Here is a 19,545-nt window from a genome sequence, read left to right as displayed (position 1 = left end):
CATTATCGCAAATCAATCCAGAACCAGACAAAAAAAAAAAAAAAAAAGCTTTCACCATATATTTTCCACCACCAGAAATCCAGCCACCACACCACCTTCAAAATCCCTTCATGACATCTCTGCCAAACCAACATCAAAAAAACATCTCCCAATACCCACATGTATCAAGCCACCAGAAGGTTACCCGTCAACCAAAACCCTTTGACCCAACAACCAACAAACCCCATCTGTCAATCTTGGCCACCATTGAAGCACCACACCAGCTGCCAGAAAAGCCAACCACCACAACCACAAACCTACCCACAACCCACAGAACCCAAGTGCCGTTGTACATCGTGCCACCACTATTCCGCCACCAGCCACTGAAAATAGCATGTGACCTCCATCGCCAACCATGGACCCACTACAAAACCAACCCTCACCTGGGCCACAACACCACCATCCAATTGCAACACAAGTGCCTCCCATCGATCTAATCTCAAAGGTAATGCCTAACCCAGTCCTTTTTCTTTTTAACTCAAGTACCCTTTAGTCTTTGAAAACCCTCACCCAAGCAATTTGTTAATCAAGTTTCCCCGCTTATTTTTGACCCACCCAATTAGGAAGCCTTTTAGATTTTAATATTCCTTGACCCAGTCCAAGTAAACTACACAAACCAAAAAACCAACCAAAGTTAGTTTTTAAACCCAAGCCTTTAAGTGAGTTCTCACCTACTATCCCCAAAAAAAAAAAAAAAAGCACGAAATCCAAACCTGTCAACAAGCCCAATCCTAGCAACTATTTGGGAGAACACTCTTAGAAGCCCATTCCAACAAATTTTCCAGAGAAAATCACAGCAACTATTTGTTGAAGCACTATTTTAGAGAATCGTGGTAATATTAGAAACACCTTATTTTGATGGTTGTGAAACTTATCCATGGGATTTTGTCAACTGGATGAATGGGATGGAGCAATTCTTTGAGTAAGCAAATTTTGGGAGAATCTTGAATATTTCTGCTATATGAAGTATGAACTTGCCATTAGTGTGTGGGAAGATATGAAAGAAAAGCTTTGTAATGAGTATTTGTCACCATACTATCGAGCTAAGTATCTACTCCAATCTCAGTGTGGTACTTTTCAAGTTGAAGCAAATACAATGAATCCTCATCCTCATCCCATTTTCTGTCCTCAGCCCACTTTTAAACAATCTATCAAGGAATTATTTACCAAGGAATTATCTGTAAAGCTCATGAAAGATGTTCAAGACAGGATTGCTCAGATGAAGTAAAAGAAGACTCAAACCGATTCAATTGGGAAACCAAGGATACTTGATCACAATGAACTTATTGCTGCTCCAATAGAAGACAACATTAATGATAATATCTTGGTTGTGGAGAATCCTCCAACAACACCAAAGCCTAATGTTGACACAGACGTACATGCCTCGACAAGTGTTGCTTTAACATGCGTGCAAGGAAATAAATCTATTGAAGAGTAGCAAGGTGAAGGGATGGTGTTTAAAGAGTATTATGTTAGAGGGTGCACATGATGTGATATTGGAAGCTAATGAATCTACTTTTGATTAGCCTTCCATGGTGCATGAAGACAAACTGTTTGCTAAAGTGGAGAAAGTGGATAACATATTGCTTCCAATGGTTCAAGATAAGATTATGTTGATTCCACACATTGATTTTGTTATTCCAAAAGAGTTTGTCATGGTAGAATTCAAGGTTTTTCTTTTCTCTATGTTCTCTAGGGTGATTCCAGACTTGAAGCAAGTGTTACTTGTCAGCATCCTAATCCTTCAACGCTTTAGAACTCGAGGTCAAGTTTTCTTCAACTAGAGGAGAATGATGCGGGAGACGTAAGAAGATTATTATTTATTATTATTTATGTTTGTAAGTCAATTGTATTTTTATGTTTTAGGTCCTATTAGTTTATTAGGCTATTAATATTTTAATTTGGAAGCAAGATTATTTTCGTAATAAAGCAATTAGGGTTTCCTAGCCAATTAGAACTAGAGTTTAGTAATTCTTTATAAGCAACCTATTATACTCCTTGAGGAGACAGTTGGTATTTTCATGAATGAAAAAATTGTCATTTGGTCTTTCTTTGGTCTGGTGCTGACTCCAAGTCTACCCTAGGTGCTGACTCCTAGTGGTTTACCTGCTTGGTGCTGACTCCAAGCAAGGTTGAGGTACTGACTTCTAGGTCATATCCCTTTATTTATTGTTATTTCAATTTTGTTCTATTGTCCTGCGTCACACAGTAAATTAGAAAAAAGGGGTGTATAATTTAAGAACAATCTAGCATTGTAAATGGGTTTCCATCTAATTTTGACAGCCATCATCTCTAAGAAATTGAAAGAAAGAAATTTTATACTCTTAAACTTGATCCTATTAGTTTTAGTGATAGCTCCAATGGTTTGACAGTCCCATTTAAAATGGACTTATGCCTTATATTTTTAAAATACAGTTTTGGGCATTCGAATACCCTGAGCCTTCTTGCATTTGTTAACTGCCCCAGAAAACACATAAATTTGACACAGCATGGCAAATGTATAACTATCCAGGAGTAATTAAGATAATTTAAACCATTTATTCAAATCTTAATTCGCAAAATGTAGTGGATCCATCCTTAATGCGACTATTTACTTGATTTCAGGAACATGTCATGTCCAAATTTGGTTTCTTTTTGAAGCTCCAGCAAAATTTCTTCTTCTTGCTCAAATTTTTTAGCTGCATCTTCCATTGCTGATATGTCCTCCCTCAAGAAAATGGTACATTTTCCCCCACATGAACAATTAAGTAAATCAATATCTGTGTCACAAGATTAGGATTAGTACAACCAATGTCATAATAGATTAATCAGGTGTCTAAACACCATATCGAAACAAAAGTATTTATATTAAATTAACTTGAAATTTAAATATTTTAAGTTTAACGTGTAGAAAATGAAAACCGTAGATGATTTAAACACAGTTGAAACTAACTAAACTGATTCCATGCCTTATTGTTACTTAACTGCAGTAGAAAACAAAGTTCTTGATTTGAACACAGTTAAAAACTAAATGGATCTGCTTTTAGGTGTGGTAACAAAAATGACATTCATAGGAATGTACATTTTCAATGAAATTAAGACCTCTACCAATATTCTCATACCATGAAAAAGGCAGATAGGATCAGAGTAGCAGCAGGTGCACATGATATATGCCAAGTAACAGTCACGCTTGCAGTGGCCACATACTAGAGTTTCTTGAGCATGTGAAGAAGTAGAGGACACTTTTAAGCGCTGCAGAGCCTGCTTATGCAGTCCTATGAGGCGAACAAAAGGAACTTTAACAGAACGTTGAGAGGTCAAATCTGCAGATAAAGTACCAGAATTTTCATTTTTTAAAGAGTTGATCAGAAACATTGCTTCATTGCAGAGAAGTTCCTCATATGGTATTAATGGAATCTTTCTAAGAAGAGCATAACGTTGACTAGCCAGAGCCCCCAATGGAAACCAATCACCAGTTGCAAAATTTACTGCCTCACCACAGTTAAAGCCTAAAATTGAACAGAAAAGTAAATGAGTGTAAGATGATAAAGAAGAAATAAGTATAGTTTATGAGAGAGAGAGAGAGAGAGAGAGATACCATGGCTAAATCCAGCATGATATGCTCTGGGGAAGGTTACAACAAACTCCCCTGGCATCTGCACTACCTTGTACACAGGCACATTATGTTGTAGCAGGATACTTGGAGGAAACATGGTGGTTTTTTCCTGTAGAAGTTCAAAAGCACCATCTTCCCCATTAGCTGATAAGATATCTTGAGAATACACGTTATCATGTACTACCCTCTCAAACTGCAGAGCTGCATCACTAGGAATGCCATACCAAGTTTTGGGAGCACCAGAGTGATGATAATTAATGCTGAAAAGGAAAATTTTGAAGGACATCAATCTATAAACACACAGCTCTTAAAACTTAAGACAATCACTAAAACAACCAATAAAATAAGATTTACCTGTACAGATAGTGATCTTCCACATGCCACGCAAACATACCAAATAACATTCCGATGTAAAGCATTGGGTCCGTTATTCCCTGAATTTAAACTCAACAAAGTTTAAAAAAAAAAAAAAAAGCTCTAGCATATATTGACAAAAGCATTGATTATGTTGCTTTTAGCCAATGGCCACATACTGGTATAACTCTTTCAACTAAACGCAAAAGGGAATTGGGAAGTCGTGATAAATGCTGCAATCAAAGAAACAAGTATTGTATATGATTTATAAAATGGAGGATGGACTGAGAGACAAAAAGGTCACATATCTGCTGATAACAGATTAAAGTTAACCAGCCTCATATTGATGAACATTTTGAAACAGTAGGCATAATTTAAAATTTGATCATACATATATTAAGGATGAGAGAGAGGGAAACCTTTAAGTTCCATTTGCTTTTACCAAGCTGATCATTAGGATCACATGAAAAGGCACTGCCATCAACATTGACTCCATATTCAACTGTTCCTTTCTGTCCATTGACCATTTCATGCCAGAACACCTTTTCCATGTAAGCAGGAGGATTACATGAAGAATTAGATAATCGACGAGCAGACACCTTTCTTGCCTTTCTCTCAAAGTCATTGTAGGTATATTTCCTGAGAAAGGAGAAAAAAACATCATAATGCTTGGACACAATGAATATTTACCATACAACATCTATGGCATAATATAGTTAGCATTATATCACATAGTTACCATACAGTATATCAATGGGTACATAGTGCTTGGGCACAAAGAATATGTACTATACAATATCTACGGCATAATATAGTTAGCACATGGTTTCCAAAAGCCCAAAAAGATTTAAAAGGTGACACAAAAGTCTTTCCAATTTGCTAACCAGACAGTGCTTATTTCATTTAGCAAGACGAAGAGTATGTATCATGTAAAAATTACCTTCCACTTCTAAAGAATGAGGCCTTCTCATTCATGTTCCATTTGGCAAGACGAAGAGGTTGCATATTAGTTTCAAACTTGAAATTTCTAATCTCTTTCTTTAGTACCACGCTGGCTGGAACAGAAGCATGTATTGGAGAAACAATCTTGCAGATTCCTGAAATTTGATAATTAAACAAATTGGTTCAGATTCGTTTAAAGAATTTTCATAGAGAAATGAGCACAAAAAGGTAAATATGCTTGACGAGAACACATAAGAAAGCTTTTAGCTGTCAATAAGAAAATGTGAGCACATTAGTGGGTTGAATTAGCATCTGCATAAACCACGAAAGTAACATGGAGATAAAACGAATTAACAAATGAACTCACCAAAAGGCCATCATAAACAAAATAGGCTCTCTCTCTCTCTCTCTCTATATATATATATATATAATACAAAGGTATGTCTTTTAATTATTACATACCATATTTGGAAGCTTCCGGTGCAATTTTTTGCAGATAAATTAAAGGGTCCTTAAACCCCATCTTTGATGGATGGTATACGGGACACTCTGAAATTTTCTCTGTCCATTCAAGATCTCTAAAATCAAACTTCTTCACTTTGCACTTTGAAGAGACACCTTTTGCAGTGGACTGAGAAAATGAACTCTTAGCAACAGCAACTTTCATTCCAACTGATGTGAGAGCTTTTGTGGCCTTCACTGGACTAGGTTTTTTCATGTTAGTGGGATAGGTAACTTCAGGGATGATGCTGGATTCCATCCAGGAGGGTCTGTGTATTTTTTCCCAGGAAAACTTTCCACCTGCCAAGAAAATGTCAATACACATTATACGGCATTCTCACTAAAGAAAACTCAGACAATGTATATCTGAAAGACTAAAACACAAATTCAGAAGTTGTGTAAACTGAACTTGAAATGAGTTAAATTTATTTATTTTTTTATTTTTTTACTTCAGCCCTCCAACAACCTCAGATACAAAATGGATTGATTCTGGAGGCTGTCAAAGTGAACTGTGAATTTATAGAACTTTCAGAACTAATATGATTTGCATCAAAATGGTAATATATAAATGCTGTTTGCATGCAGGAAATTCAGGACTTCAGATAGCATGTTCGCTGCCATTACCAAAATTATCCCCCGCCGCATTCACAGAGGTTCATTTTTTTCATTAAGATTATGCATAATACAACATAGCATATTCCTGCCATTAACCAATGGTTTCCCAGATAAATTGTGAAAGGTACAATTGTAATTTCCTTTGTCTTTTGTGTGTCACTAGTAGAAGGAAACTACCTTTGTGATATAAAATTAATTAGCTATACTGGTTCTGACCCTGAGCAGCCGAAGATTTACTTGAATATTTACATGGGCCAATGCAAACAATTACTAATATTTTAAGCCAACAATCTACCATGAAAAAGAAACTTGCCAGATGGGGCTCGGCACCATGACGTAATCAGCATTTTGTAAATAAAGTTTTGGTAACATAGAATAGAATGTATAGCAGTAAAACCATCTTCATCAGAATATTTCCTCTTTGGTAACTTATGTCATTAACACAAGCCGTGTCTCATAATAAATGACGTTCAATCATGGCATTCTAAATTAACTCAAGCAGATTTTTTTTTTTTTTTTTTTTTGCAGTTAATAATCTATTTCCTAAGTGCTTATGAAGTAGGATCATGCAAAAAGTCTATTCTGTAAATTCATATATAGGCTACTACTATACAGGAGATCCCTAAAAGAAAGCAATAAAATTTCTAATTATATTATTTAGCTCTAACTTATTTTTTAATTACATTGGAAAAAGTGGTTATAGGTTTCTTCTTAAATTTAACATATATATAGCAATCAAAATGGATAACAATATCATTCAATTAAAATGATACTACCCTGCATGTGAAGGTCAATAGTAGTAACCCATAACAAGAATTGAATTAGTTATTGTACAAACCCTACTGATAATGTTTGGTTTATAGAGAGGAAAGCAAGAAAGTAAAGAGAACCACTGCAGTGTTTATCAAGTTACTAATTAAAACAACCACATAAAGGCCTGAGCATATCTTTAAAAATTCAATTGACTTCAAAGTATTCTTCTGATTCAATCTTACTAAAAAGTTCAAAGCCATATCTTCCTAATAATGCAGTTATAGCGGAAGACATTCTTCAATTAATATAGACGAAATTTCAAACTTTTAGTGAAACTCAAGTTATTCAAACTGAAAAACATGACATTGACCTTTAAATTCAATATTCACTTAAGTTTGGAATTGATCCAAAACCATACTTCACACTTGACAGAAAATTAAAGAAAAATACATATTCCAATATTTGATCAAGGAGAGAAAAATAAACCAGAACCAAGCAATTTTGACAAACTAAAAAATTATTTCACAAATTCAAAACTTTACCCTACATAAAACACTTATAGGCATGCTTTCCAAAAAGCTTACACAGACAAAAGAAAAGGAGAGCAAACAAAGAAACCCCAAATAACAAATAGCATAAAAAAAAAAAGTCTTGGAAACCCATTGTGCAGTTTGTTCAAAAGGAGAGAAAAAGAAAACTAAGAGGAAAAGAAGTCTTTAATTTTCTTTTCTTTTTCTTTTCATTCTAGTAGTAGGGTTAATTTTCTTCTTTAAATCCTCTTAAACCCAAACCAATAAACAAAAATGAAGGAACAAACAAAAAGTATGTTATACTAATTTATAAATTCTTTTCTTTCTTACAAGTTTGTATTACTGATTTATTTTCTTTCTCATATTTTTCCTTGGGTTTCTTGGCAACCAAACAAGCATTAAGGCAATGACAGAAAAAAAAGGGTATGTAGAGAAGAGGACTATACCATTGAAACAAGAGGTTTTCCGAGGAAAACAGAAGGGAAAAGAATTTCTGGGAAATTTGAAAGAAACAGAATTCTCAAAGAGCAAATCTCTCAAAAGAGTTCACAATTCAATAGGTGCGATTGGTATTTATACTTTAAACTTCACCGGCAACCGTTGGTAGTTAACGAGTCCCCAAGATGTATTCCTTTTATTCCTCTATGATTGTGTGAGCGAGTTTTATACGTGCCACGTCATTTAAAAATACTTTGGTGGGACACGTGGAGTGATGTTAGATGGGGACTCTTAGCGATTTGTGTAAAACGCGAAATAGCTAATTATTAATAAGTAGCCGTTATTTTTACTTTGCCAAACCCTGTTCGGATTAGTGAATTTTAGGTATTATTAGTCGGCTCAAATTTCAATCCAATTTGGTGCCGGAAAGAATTCCAATTGTTTCTAGTAATAGTGTTTTTTTTTTTTAAATTCCAATTAGCTACACAAATACTAATTTATTTATTATAAAAAAAAATTAGAATTCTATAGAAATCTTAATTTAGCTTTACTTGATGTTCCTAAAATCTTATTTCATCCATTTTCGTGAATGAATTGGATTTTATTATAAAAAAAAGTAATCCTATTATTGCCATAAAAAAGTAATCATATTATTTAATTATAAATTATTTCAATAAAGCAAATTAAGGATATAAAGATAAAGATAAATTGAGAAATTTAAAATTAAGGTTAAAATTCAATTAAATCACTCAAAAATCAATCTAAATCAAGCTTACATGATTGAGGCAACCAAGAAGTTTTTGGCTTTGTCTACCCAAAATCATTGTTGCTCAGCCTTAGGATAGAGTGCCATCATCAGATTCAGGCCAAATACGCTAAAGAAATTGGGATTTTTTTTCTTATTCATGAAACATATCTATCCCTGAAACATTGTTTGTGCTTTTATGGTTTAACATTTGTCCTTAAGTATAATTTCTTAGATACTTTATTTTAAGTTCCTCAATTAAGTTCAATCATATGGTTATATTGACTAATACATCAAAAGAGTGTTATCTTTTTCAAGGATAATTAAATTTAACCATTTAATTAATCAATAAAACTAAGATACAATACCTAAGTAAATGTACCTAATCTTTGTCATATCCAACATAAAATGCATAATAGTATATACTTATTTGAAGTGGATGAAGAAAACATTAGGGACGAGGAAAACAAACAACAAAAAAGGAGGAACAATAATTTGCTAAGTCATTGTGTGCGGTTTGGAATTTTACCTTCTCTCATAAGGGGGAAACTTAATATTTAGCAGTGTTAATGAACTCTGCCATGTTGTAGAGGAGGGATTCCTCTTCAGATCCTAACATGAAGATGGCACAGACCTCGGCCTTTTTTGCAAGCCATCCTGCTAAATTTAGTTGCAAAGTGAGGGAGTTGAGGCTTTGTGGTATCTACTGGCACATAGCTATGACTTGCCTCATGTTTTTTGCCAATTCTGCTGTTGCCAATTGCACACACTTCACCATCTTTTCCGGGACTAAATAATACTGCAGAATCAAATAAACAGAACTAGTTTAGTACAAGAAACTCATTATCTTACCATTCAACAGTTCATTACTTCCACTCCACCCCTTTGACATTTTGCCATTTTATCATTTGTGGATGATTTAAAAGAAGGGAAAAAACTAGCACACACACCCTATCACACAATTTTACACAAGCTTGAAATGCACTGAAATCGTGACTCCAAGAAAGAAACACTATTATAACACTAGCAGTAATGAGCTAGTGATATTATTATCAAGAAAAATGTAGGAAGCCTAATAGCAAACACATCAGACGAGCAATATATACTGCTCCAATCCCTCCAACTTCCAAATGAACAACATGGTTCACCTTTTCCCTTTGCTTTTGAATAGAAATTACCATAACCTTTGCCGCTAATGTAAAAGTTCCATTGTCACCATTATCAGTCTTAATTATTCAGTTACCCAACTGTTTCTAAGGGTCCTGTTGCAACTATTGTGACAAAAGTTCTGGTATCTTGACTTAGGTTTTGTCATTCCCAACTCCCTACCTTAAAAATTTCATATAAATTTTGCAAGTGTCTTAAGAGTAAGGTATAACATTATGGAATGGGTAGTGAGATTAAATTTTATATTAGGATAAAAAAGTTGAAAAAAATGGGATCTACTGAAGCCTAGCTAGGTGTGAACAAGTTATGTGAATAGGCTTCGTGAGGCTCCACTCAGTCTTATTAGTCAAGCATTTTATAGGTTGTCTGTTTCCTTAGCAATTCCAATCACCTAGTCACAAACCAAATCAAATAATCAATCAATGTTATATTTTTCCTCTAATGTTTACTACTAATTTTTTAAACTCCAAATCAAATCCACCAATGACTCATAGTAACAAATCTATTTCATTTCCATGATTTGAAACTCCAAATCAAACGTAAGGAATTTTGTTACCCACAATCTCTGCCAATTCTAAGGGTGATAGCTATTACTATTAACTCCAATCGCGCAAGTGTTATAAACACAGTTTGTTACTTATACAAAAAAGCAATAGCATCTTAAATTCACTATAACCAACCAACCCACCAAAAAATAAAAAATAAAAATAGAGATAGTGTTTTATGAACTAAACTAACAGAAAAGTGCTATGAATAACTCAAAAAACAAAAAAGGCATAACAAACAGACCATGTCAAAGATACTCCACCTCCATTGTAAGTTGTAACAATCTTGGTGTACCTAAAAACACACTCAATTATTCAAATTATGATTTTTCATATTAAACAAACCAAAGTTCGGTGCAGTTTAAGCAATATGCTCATCCCGCGCACTTTAGCAAATGGAATAAAAATAATAAAAAATAATAAAAAGCAAAACAGAGAAACCCATATTAGTTAATTAAAAAAAAAATAAAAACAAAAACAAACTGACCGTTGACATTGTCTGTTTTAATGTTTATTTTATATGTTTTTTGGCCGGGAATTAGCGTTACGGTTTCAATCAATAAGATCTTGCACGTATTTTCAAGATCCGCAAATTCAGCTAAAAAGAATGAATTCTTTGAATCATAATAATATATAAATGTATTTCCAAATTCAGTCATAAAGTTTTTGATTGAATACTGAATGAGTGAAACAAAATTTGAAATTGGAAGGACCAAAGTGAAATTCAGAGAAATATCCTATCTGGGTTGACGGATTTATCAAGTATTAGTGGCAGTACAATAAGTTTCCTTTTCTGTTCTGTTTGGATCAGAGGAAAATTCTGATCGAAAGTGTGAAAAGAAAACTTGAAATTGGGAGTATCAGAGTGAAATTGAGATCATTTCTGCATCTGGGTTTTGAATAGTTCTTGAAGTTAAGTAGAAAGAGATTGGCATTTTGATCAATCAGTGAAAAGCTTTTGGTCCGGTTTTGTTTGAAGAAACAGAGTGACTTGTGGAAAAATTTCAGGGGATTCTAAAAAAGTTGAGCTGCTCGGGAAAGTTTGAGCTGAAAGATAATTGGAAGGTGTGGAATTTCAGAGTGAAAATCAATCCAACATGAGTGGGAAAGAGGGGGTGAAGCTTGAAGATGATCAGGTCGCTGAATTACAAGACATTTTTCGATCATTTGATTGTAATAAGGATGGGAGTTTGACACAACTTGAGCTCGGATCACTGATCCGATCACTAGGCCTTAATCCGAGCCCGGAGCAGCTGGAGGCATTGATTCAAAAGGCGGATAAGAACAGCAATGGATTGATCGAGTTTTCGGAATTTTTGGAGCTTGTGGAGCCGGATCTTTTACCTGCCAAAAGTCCCTATACAGAGGAGCAGTTGGAACAGATATTTAAGATGTTTGATAGGGATGGAAATGGATATATCACGGCGGCGGAGTTGGCACATTCGATGGCAAAGTTGGGGCATGCGCTTACTGCGGAGGAGTTGACTGGGATGATCAAGGAGGCGGATACAGATGGCGATGGATGTATCAATTTTCAAGAGTTTGCTCAGGCAATTACTTCTGCTGCATTTGATAATTCTTTGGGTTGAAGGTATTGGAATTGTGGTGTTGTTAGTCTTTGTTCTGCCTTTTCCCTTTGATTTTTCATATGTTTGGATGCTGAGGAATTGGTGGAAATATAATTGAAAGGTAGAAATTTTGAATCTTGTGGCCAAGTTTAGTGATGCTGTTTGATGTTTTTGGGTTCTAAGCATTGACAAATTTAAAGGTTTAATTTTGTTTTGTATTCTTTTCATACATTTGCTCTGCTTCTAAACAGGACATCTTTGTGTTGTTTATCATGTTCTATGTGGTCCATAGTTTAAAGCCATCTGTTGCCTTTAAATGAAGATGGTTTTGGTGGAGAGTGATTTGAGTGCAGTTGCTTTGGATTGATGCTTGTATGACTGCTTTTTCTAATAATTGATGTTAATTTAGTAATGAGTATTCTCTGGTCTATTAGAGATAGCTTGGTACACATTATAAAGTTCATATTCCATTTCTATCAATAAATAACAATGCTGATTATTTATAAATTCAGGAAACTCTTAAGTAATGAAATTATCTTCCTAAAATTATGTTGTTTAATTGTTTTCTTATTCAAGTGCACAAAACTTCAGCGGATCAGGGAACATCTGAGAGCTGTCTTGTAACTAGGAAATCATGTGGAAACAAGACAAGCCCTAAACTGAAAAGGAATGATTATAGTTCAAGGAGGGAGGTACCAATGTAGGTAGATTATCAGCTTCCAAGATTAGCTGAACCAATCACCTTGGCTGCTCTTACAATTAATGAGCTTGAAAATGTAGGACTTCTTTGGATTTGTTTCTCTAGTAGTTGTTTTATTGATATTATTATTATTATTTTTTTTTTTTTTTGGATCCCTATGGCTGTCATCTGGTTGCTTCAAATTTGCATGTTGGTTTATGTAATCTTTTTGTTCTTTTTCTTTTTGGGTGAGAGAGAGAGCAACAACAACAACAACCATGCATTAGTACCAAAAGTTTTAGGGTCGGCTACAGATCCTAAATAGATTAGTTAGGATGTTGTTGTAGAGAGAGTGAGGAGTAAGAAAATATATGACACTTTGAGCTTACATCGATATTTTTTCTTGTTGGGGCACATGAATCTTGGTTTTGGACTTCATTAGAAATTTAGAATAGCAAGATATGCCTTCTACACTGACTCTAAATTAAAGTCATGGCACTTAGATATCTGATACTATTTTCATACTCTCTGTAGGGAATAGGCATGCCCTGAGCTAACAGGAGTGATCAAGGAGGTCCACATGGACCACACCAATGGAGGCAATTATGGATTGTGCAATTTGATTTTACAAAATGCATGTGTTTGTGGTTGAGACTGTGACTTTACATGTATGTGTTTGTGCTCACACATATCAAGTGTAGTTCACTGGGGTTCTATTAGATATATCTCTATATGTCGACAAGAGAGGAACTTGTAGAAATTGGGAATTTTTCTGTGGCTGCTGGGAGCTGATTTAGGTTGAGTCACACACTCCTCTTCTCCTCTTTCTCTATACACGGGTATATAGAGGATTACAAGATTGTGATTAGCATGTCTTTTTTTGAAGATAAGGAAGAACCTCACTTCTCTTTCCATTTTATTTTCTGTGTCAAATTGTAACAATCATACATACGTACATATGTGCATGTTGCAGTGTATATGATTCTGTGGACTTCTAATTTTAGCATTAAATTTCAGCTAAAAATTGCAAGTTTCTCAACATATATAGGTATCTGTTATCTATAACTCCATTATTTCCTCTTTTGGATTACTTAATTAACTTGGAGTATTGAGTGGTACTTATCAGTTATTAGGCTCTATAAATTAAAATTAATTTTAATGAATTAAAACACTACTGTTCTTGGTATGGATTGTATGACGTTTTTGTGGTGGTTTCAAATTAAACCCTAAGTTTAAAATTTTCAATTAAACCCAATACCTTTTTTAAAATGTTTCAATTCATGCCCTTAATAAGTCACTATTTACCAAAAATAATAGACTTCAAACAAGCTGTGACTAAATGTCATCTAAACACAAAAGATCCCTCCGTATGAAATTATATGATCTCTAATACAGTGTTAGGAACCCACATTTGTTGTAATATCCTAATATCTTGATAATTCTTGTAGTTCCATCCCTTTAGGGTTTTTTCTTTTTTATTTATTTATTCATTTATTTATTTATTATTTTTTTATATATAATTTGAGAAACACACACTTCACACCTATATATAAGGGAAGGGGAATGAGATAAGGGAATACACTCACACGCCAACACCAAAACTACATGCGGCAGTTAGTGTTGCGGAGCAAGTGATAAATCCTTTCTCAATATCACACCTTATTGATGTGGGATGACTCAACAACACTGAGTTCTTTTTTTATTTGAGAAACACACACACACACCTATATATAGGGGAAGGGGGATGAGATAAGGGAATACACTCACAAGCCAACACCAAAACTGCAAGTAGCAGTTAGTGTCACAGAGCAAGTGATAAACCCCTTTAGTTAGTTAGTTACACATGTTGAGATCTTGAGTTCTATAAATAGTCCTTGTAACCATCATTTGATATATTTTGAACAATAAACTAATTCCTTACTTAGTGATTTTTTTTTCACTTAATATTTCTATATGAAAGGTAACTACCTCGAATTAAGTTAATTCACATCCATCCCCTTTAGGAACTACATGTTTCCTAACATATAGTCTGTGAAAGTTGCAAAATTATATAATAATATCTCATCTATTTATTTTCAATAAAATATTCACAATAAAATTATATATTGTATGGCTTCTTGTGCAAATCATATCATATAATATACTACATAATAATAGTTGCTATTATATTTTATAGTTTTACTAAGTAGGCGCCATCTCATTTTTTATTTATTTAAATTTCTTCTTCTTATGTTATATGGCACACTTCAAGTACATTAAAATAATAATTAACATAGTTTCCCTAATTGAAACTTTATTTTCTAAGTTTCAAAAAGTTTAAAAAAAAAAATATATATATATATATATATTAATTCACACTACAAGAAAATCGAGCTATAGCAGCGGGTTTTTTGTGGCGGTTGCAAAAACTACCGCTATATGTCACATATTGCGGCGCTTTTTTGGCCCACCGCTGTAGAAGAGATATATTGCAGCGTTTTATTGGACCGCCACAATAGATCTAGCCTTTTTCGGCATACTACAACGACGCTATATAAACTGCTGCAATATATGTGTTTTAGTGGCGTTAGACTTAGCTATAGCAGAGCTCCATAAACCCATCACAATAAATATAGCATTTTGCAGCATACTACAGTGGTGGTATATAAAACCACCACAATATATAAGTTTTAGCGGCATTTCTATTACTTATAGCAACGGATTGGATGCTCGCTGCAATAGATACTTTTTTACAATGTTTTTTTCTTAGTTATAGTGGTGGTTTAGACTGCCGCAATAGACCTTTTAATTGCCAGCATCTGGTCCAATGTATCGCTATGTTGTTTTGGCCTAAGCACCATTTTGGCTTTTCATTTCCCTTCTCGTTTCGTTTTCCAATATATCCCTCCGTTGTTATAGCTCTAAGAAAAAAACTCTCTCTCTCTCTCTCTCTCTCTCTCTCTCTCTCTCTCTCTCTCTGTGTAAGCATTTTCATCACTAGTCCTGTACTACTAGTCACCACTAACGTCCTTCGCTGGAACTACTAGAAAGATTTCCCGACCATCATCAGCTGCCATCACCACTGTCGGCAGTAACCAAAAGTAAATATTTTAAAATTTTCACTAGTCCAATTTTTTCCCTTAGTTTTTTTTTTTTCCTTTCCCTTGCCTAAACCTATCACTTTAGCATCCAACCTTTTCATTTCTCATCCATTTGTCTCCCTCTCAAAAAAAATAATAAATAAATAAATAAATAAACACACTTTCTCTCACTCTCAAAATCTATTGTCACTCTCAAAACCCAGTGATTGATATTCCCACCACCGCCAGCACGCATCCTTACCAGCACACATCCTCGCTGCCATGGATATAAAATTGGATTAGTCAATTTTTTTTTTTTGTTTCTTTTCTTGCATTTTCTTAGCAACCAAACACCAAAACCCATTGAGACCAAAACCAAGCAATCAATAAACCCACCCCACGACTCACCACTAGACCCAACTGACCCCCAATTCCATAACCACCAACCACCACCACCATGGAGGGACAAGGCAAAAAGATAGATCCATCGAGAGAGAGAGACCCACTAAAAGAGAGACATTTATTTGAGCGAAAAGAAAGAGTGAAGCACCATTCTTTGAGAGAGAGAGACCCGCCAGTTTAAGAGAGAGAGAAACCAATCTAAGAGAGGAGAAGTTTGAGACATTTGAGTATGATTTTTTGTTTCTTTTCTTGCATTTTCTTAGCAATCAAGCACTAAAACCCATTGAGAACAAAACCTAGCAAACACCAAAACACCAAAACATCTCAAGACCAAAACACCAAAACCCATTGAGACCAAAACCAAGCAATCAACAAACCCACCTCACGACTCACCATCAGACCAAACTAACAACCACTTTCACAACCATCAACCACCACCACCATGGAGGGATGAGGCAAAAAGAGAGAAATCCATCAAGAGAGAGACCTACTAAGAGAGAGAAATTTATTTGAGCGAAAGAAAGAGTGAAGCACTGATCTTTGAGAGAGAGACATCGATCTGAGCGAGAGAGAGACCCACTAGTTTAAGAGAGAGAGAGAGAAACCGATCTGAGAGAGGAGGAGTTTAAGACATTTAGGTCTGATTTTGACCAAAATTGAGAGATAGATAGAGCGGATTGATGAGTGATGAGCGAAGAGCAAAGATGGTAGTGCTCGATCATAGAGTTAAAGAGAGATCTGGTGGTGGGGATGTGATAAGCGAAGGTGGCAGTGCTCGGTCATGGAGTTAGAGAGAGATCTAATATTTTTGGAAAAGTTAGAGAGAGGAAGGACTGAGAATGTCTTAGAAGAGTTGGAAAACTGGTTTAAAAAGGAGGTTTTAGGGCTAAAGTTTTCTTTTGAGTGTGTGATTGTGTAAGAAAATGCTTAATAAATGTTATTTTGATTAATTGTTATTGATTTAAGAATATGAGTTATATTTTTGGAAGAACACAAAGAACATAAACATGTTCTTCCAAAGATTTATTTTATTATTTATTTAAATGTTGGCATGGAATTTTTCTGTTGCAATAGTTATTAGACAAAACATTTTTTTTATCCTAAAAGTTAAATTTTCCCAATATTTTTTTTATCCTTCCCACACCAAATTTTCCACACGAATAAACTTTTTTTCCCCAAATTTTCATTTGGATCTCTAGCTCCCTCTCACTCTTACTATTTTCTCCATCTTTCCCCCAAAAGTTTTCCCTCTCACTCTTTCCCCCTCACAAAATTTCCCCAAAATTTTTCCCTCTCAATCTTTCACTTGGGGATTTCATGAGCTCTCTCCTTCTCATTCTCACTCACCATTGGACCCATCTACCATCACCACCCATTGCATAGCCACCCATCTACCACCGCCACCCACTGCATAGCCACCCTCTGCCACCAATGCTAGCCACCACTATCGACCTCCAATCTCGCCGTTAGGTGCAACTTTTGCTCTCCCTCGTTGCTGCTTCTTCTGCTCTTGTTGTAATTATTTTGTCTTTCTTATTTTTTTGGATTTATTAGAAGAAGTCCTCACACAAATCCCACAAAAGAAGTGCTCAAAGCTCAAGTACATTAAAATGGTTGGTAAGAAAGGATCTGTTCCATGGGTAGCCTTGTTTTTCATTTTTCTCATCTAGGTTTTCGTTGTTTTCTCCTATTTCAGTTCTAAATTTGAGATTCAAAGATCATGCTGTTTTTGTATTTGTGAAAATGATAGTGTAGGTTTTATAGTATATGTATGTTCTTTGAAAAGCTATGGGAAGTGAAAGGAAAGAAATTGAATGATTTTGATAAATGGGTTTGCTTTATGTTAAAAGTCTAGCAAATATATGCTAACATATGCTCTTCTTTGCTGCAATCATTTGTGTTGTGTGGTTGCTTTTTGACTAGTTTATGCATATTGGGTGATTGTGGTGCATAAGATATTGATTTGACAACGTAAATGCTAGTTGATGCTTCGTAGATATCAATTTAGAAGCTAGTACTATGAGATTCATTGAAAAAAATTTGAGTTGAAAGGCTTTTGTATGATTTGAATGAAAGTAAACAATTAATTTTAACGAAAAACAAGCAATTAGTTGCGCAAATGAAGTCTTTTTTTTTTATCCATTATACTATCATATGAAATTTTGTTTGCCAAGTAAATTGAATAAAGTAAATAAAAAATGCAAGTAGGCCAACGAATGTTAATAGATTGACTGGAAAATTTTATTCTTAGGTCTCTATTGTTTGGATTTTTGAGGTTGAAAATTATAATTAGTTCTATTCATGTGTCTTTGGATTGCTCGCTGCCACGAGCATAGGTTATGAATTTTGATAATTGAATTGCCTTTAAGGGTTGTCATGTCCGTGTGATTGGAGTAAATAGTGCTTAGTTTTCATTTTTTTTAGCAAATGCGCTCTCTGTTTTGTTGGAGTTGAAATTTTAATTGGGCTACCTTTTGTAATTTATTTACCAACCTGTTAGGAACATTTTATGGACTTTCATTGTGAAAAAGAAAAAGCTGTAGACAATGTTCCACTTTCTGAATGAGATCTAATTTCATCAAAGGATAACCCTAATTTGGAAGCTGTATGTGGTATGAATGTGATCACGTGTAAAGAAATGTATCGGGATAATGATTACTATTTAACTAGACAATGAGTTTTAGCTTATATGGCTCCCTTCCACTTGTATGAGCAAGGTGGAGTATGGTGTTCGTGGGTTCAATACACTGGGTGTGCTACTTACCATTTAAAAAATGATTTCTATTCAATTGTTTGTTTCTTTTATGTCATAATACTTCCTTGAATTAGCATAAAATTTTGAGTCTTGCCCTTGAATCAGATCTGCCAAGATGTACTCCTTAAGGAAGAAGATCCAAAAGGACAAGGATGTTGAGCCCACTGAATTTGAGGATACAATTGCACAGGTTACTTTTTGTGCTGCTCTCTAACAGCTTGTGTATCATAATATCTGGTAGTTCAATATATTAAATGTTTGCTTGATTTTGATGCAGTACCTCTTTGATTTGGAGAATATCAATCAAGAACTAAAAAGTTCTATTTTTTTTTCCTCACTAAACACGAATATGTAGCCATTTCTATTGCTCATTTTTCTGTCATTGATGTTGATCTATGGTATTTGCAGGCAGATCGAGTTTTGCATATCTACCTTAAATTCAAATTTTATGTCTAATGAGGTAAAACTTTGATCATGAACTTTTAATGTTTTCTATATATTTGTTTATGATGGCAGTATGTTATCCTCAAGCTAAGAAATGCCAAATCAGAAGTTAATCATGGCTTGTAAATTTTAAAAATAAATCTGTGATTAAGAATACATTTTTAGCATCAATTACCATGATGGACATCTTGTTTTGGTTAGGTTAGGATTGAAAAATAGTTGATTTTGAACTTTAGGAATGTTCTTGGGACATCCATCAACGCAAATAGTTTATTGGACAGGTGAGGTTTTGTTTTGTTTGTTTGTTGTTGGGGGGGGGGGGGGGGGGGGGTTGGTAGTTACTATTATACACCAACTGGAGCTTCCACTCTTATGCCATTATTGTTTTTCTTCATCAAGTTAACATATCAATAT

General features: G+C 34.5%; 2 protein-coding genes across 3 annotated transcripts; one reads left to right on the top strand and one right to left on the bottom strand.

Annotated features, from left to right (window-relative positions):
- Positions 1 to 2,613: 2,613 nt before the first annotated feature.
- Positions 2,614 to 5,648, bottom strand: LOC112030921 (lysine-specific demethylase JMJ13-like). Its single transcript, XM_024063593.2, has 8 exons — positions 5,393 to 5,648; positions 4,929 to 5,085; positions 4,408 to 4,627; positions 4,168 to 4,221; positions 3,989 to 4,068; positions 3,617 to 3,894; positions 3,141 to 3,527; positions 2,614 to 2,798 (listed from the first exon to the last, which is right to left on the bottom strand). The coding sequence occupies exons 1-8, from the start codon at positions 5,646 to 5,648 to the stop codon at positions 2,626 to 2,628; spliced, it is 1,605 nt and encodes a 534-aa protein (XP_023919361.2). The 3' UTR covers positions 2,614 to 2,625.
- A 5,116-nt stretch (positions 5,649 to 10,764) lies between these two features.
- Positions 10,765 to 13,390, top strand: LOC112030947 (probable calcium-binding protein CML18). 2 transcript variants are annotated; one of them, XR_010627528.1, is made up of 2 exons: positions 10,765 to 11,913; positions 13,006 to 13,390. XR_010627528.1 is itself a non-coding variant. In XM_024063613.2 (2 exons), exon 1 carries the CDS (start codon positions 11,322 to 11,324, stop codon positions 11,811 to 11,813), a length of 492 nt encoding a protein of 163 aa, XP_023919381.1. In that variant the 5' UTR covers positions 10,767 to 11,321; the 3' UTR covers positions 11,814 to 11,815; positions 13,006 to 13,390. The 2 variants fall into 2 exon arrangements, 1 of the variants encoding a protein (XP_023919381.1); XM_024063613.2 differs by having other exon boundaries at positions 10,767 to 11,815.
- The last annotated feature ends 6,155 nt before the right edge of the window (positions 13,391 to 19,545 follow it).

Source organism: Quercus suber, unplaced genomic scaffold, assembly GCF_002906115.3.
Source record: "Quercus suber isolate HL8 unplaced genomic scaffold, Cork oak 2.0 scaffold_1392, whole genome shotgun sequence".
Taxonomy (NCBI): Eukaryota; Viridiplantae; Streptophyta; class Magnoliopsida; order Fagales; family Fagaceae; genus Quercus; species Quercus suber.
The sequence above is the reverse complement of the archived record's forward strand: the minus strand, read 5'-3'. Positions and strand labels throughout refer to the sequence as shown.

What these genes read in the sequence shown, in the direction of transcription:
- LOC112030921 (XM_024063593.2), bottom strand. Translation starts at nt 5,648, where the DNA reads ATGAAAAAACCTAGTCCAGTGAAGGCCACAAAAGCTCTCACATCAGTT. An exon ending in ACCGGAAGCTTCCAAATATG is followed by an intron (nt 5,086 to 5,392) that starts GTATGTAATAAT and finishes ATCAAATTTCAG; the next exon opens with GAATCTGCAAGATTGTTTCT. An exon ending in TCATGCTGGATTTAGCCATG is followed by an intron (nt 3,528 to 3,616) that starts GTATCTCTCTCT and finishes GTTCAATTTTAG; the next exon opens with GCTTTAACTGTGGTGAGGCA.
- LOC112030947 (XM_024063613.2), top strand. Translation starts at nt 11,322, where the DNA reads ATGAGTGGGAAAGAGGGGGTGAAGCTTGAAGATGATCAGGTCGCTGAA.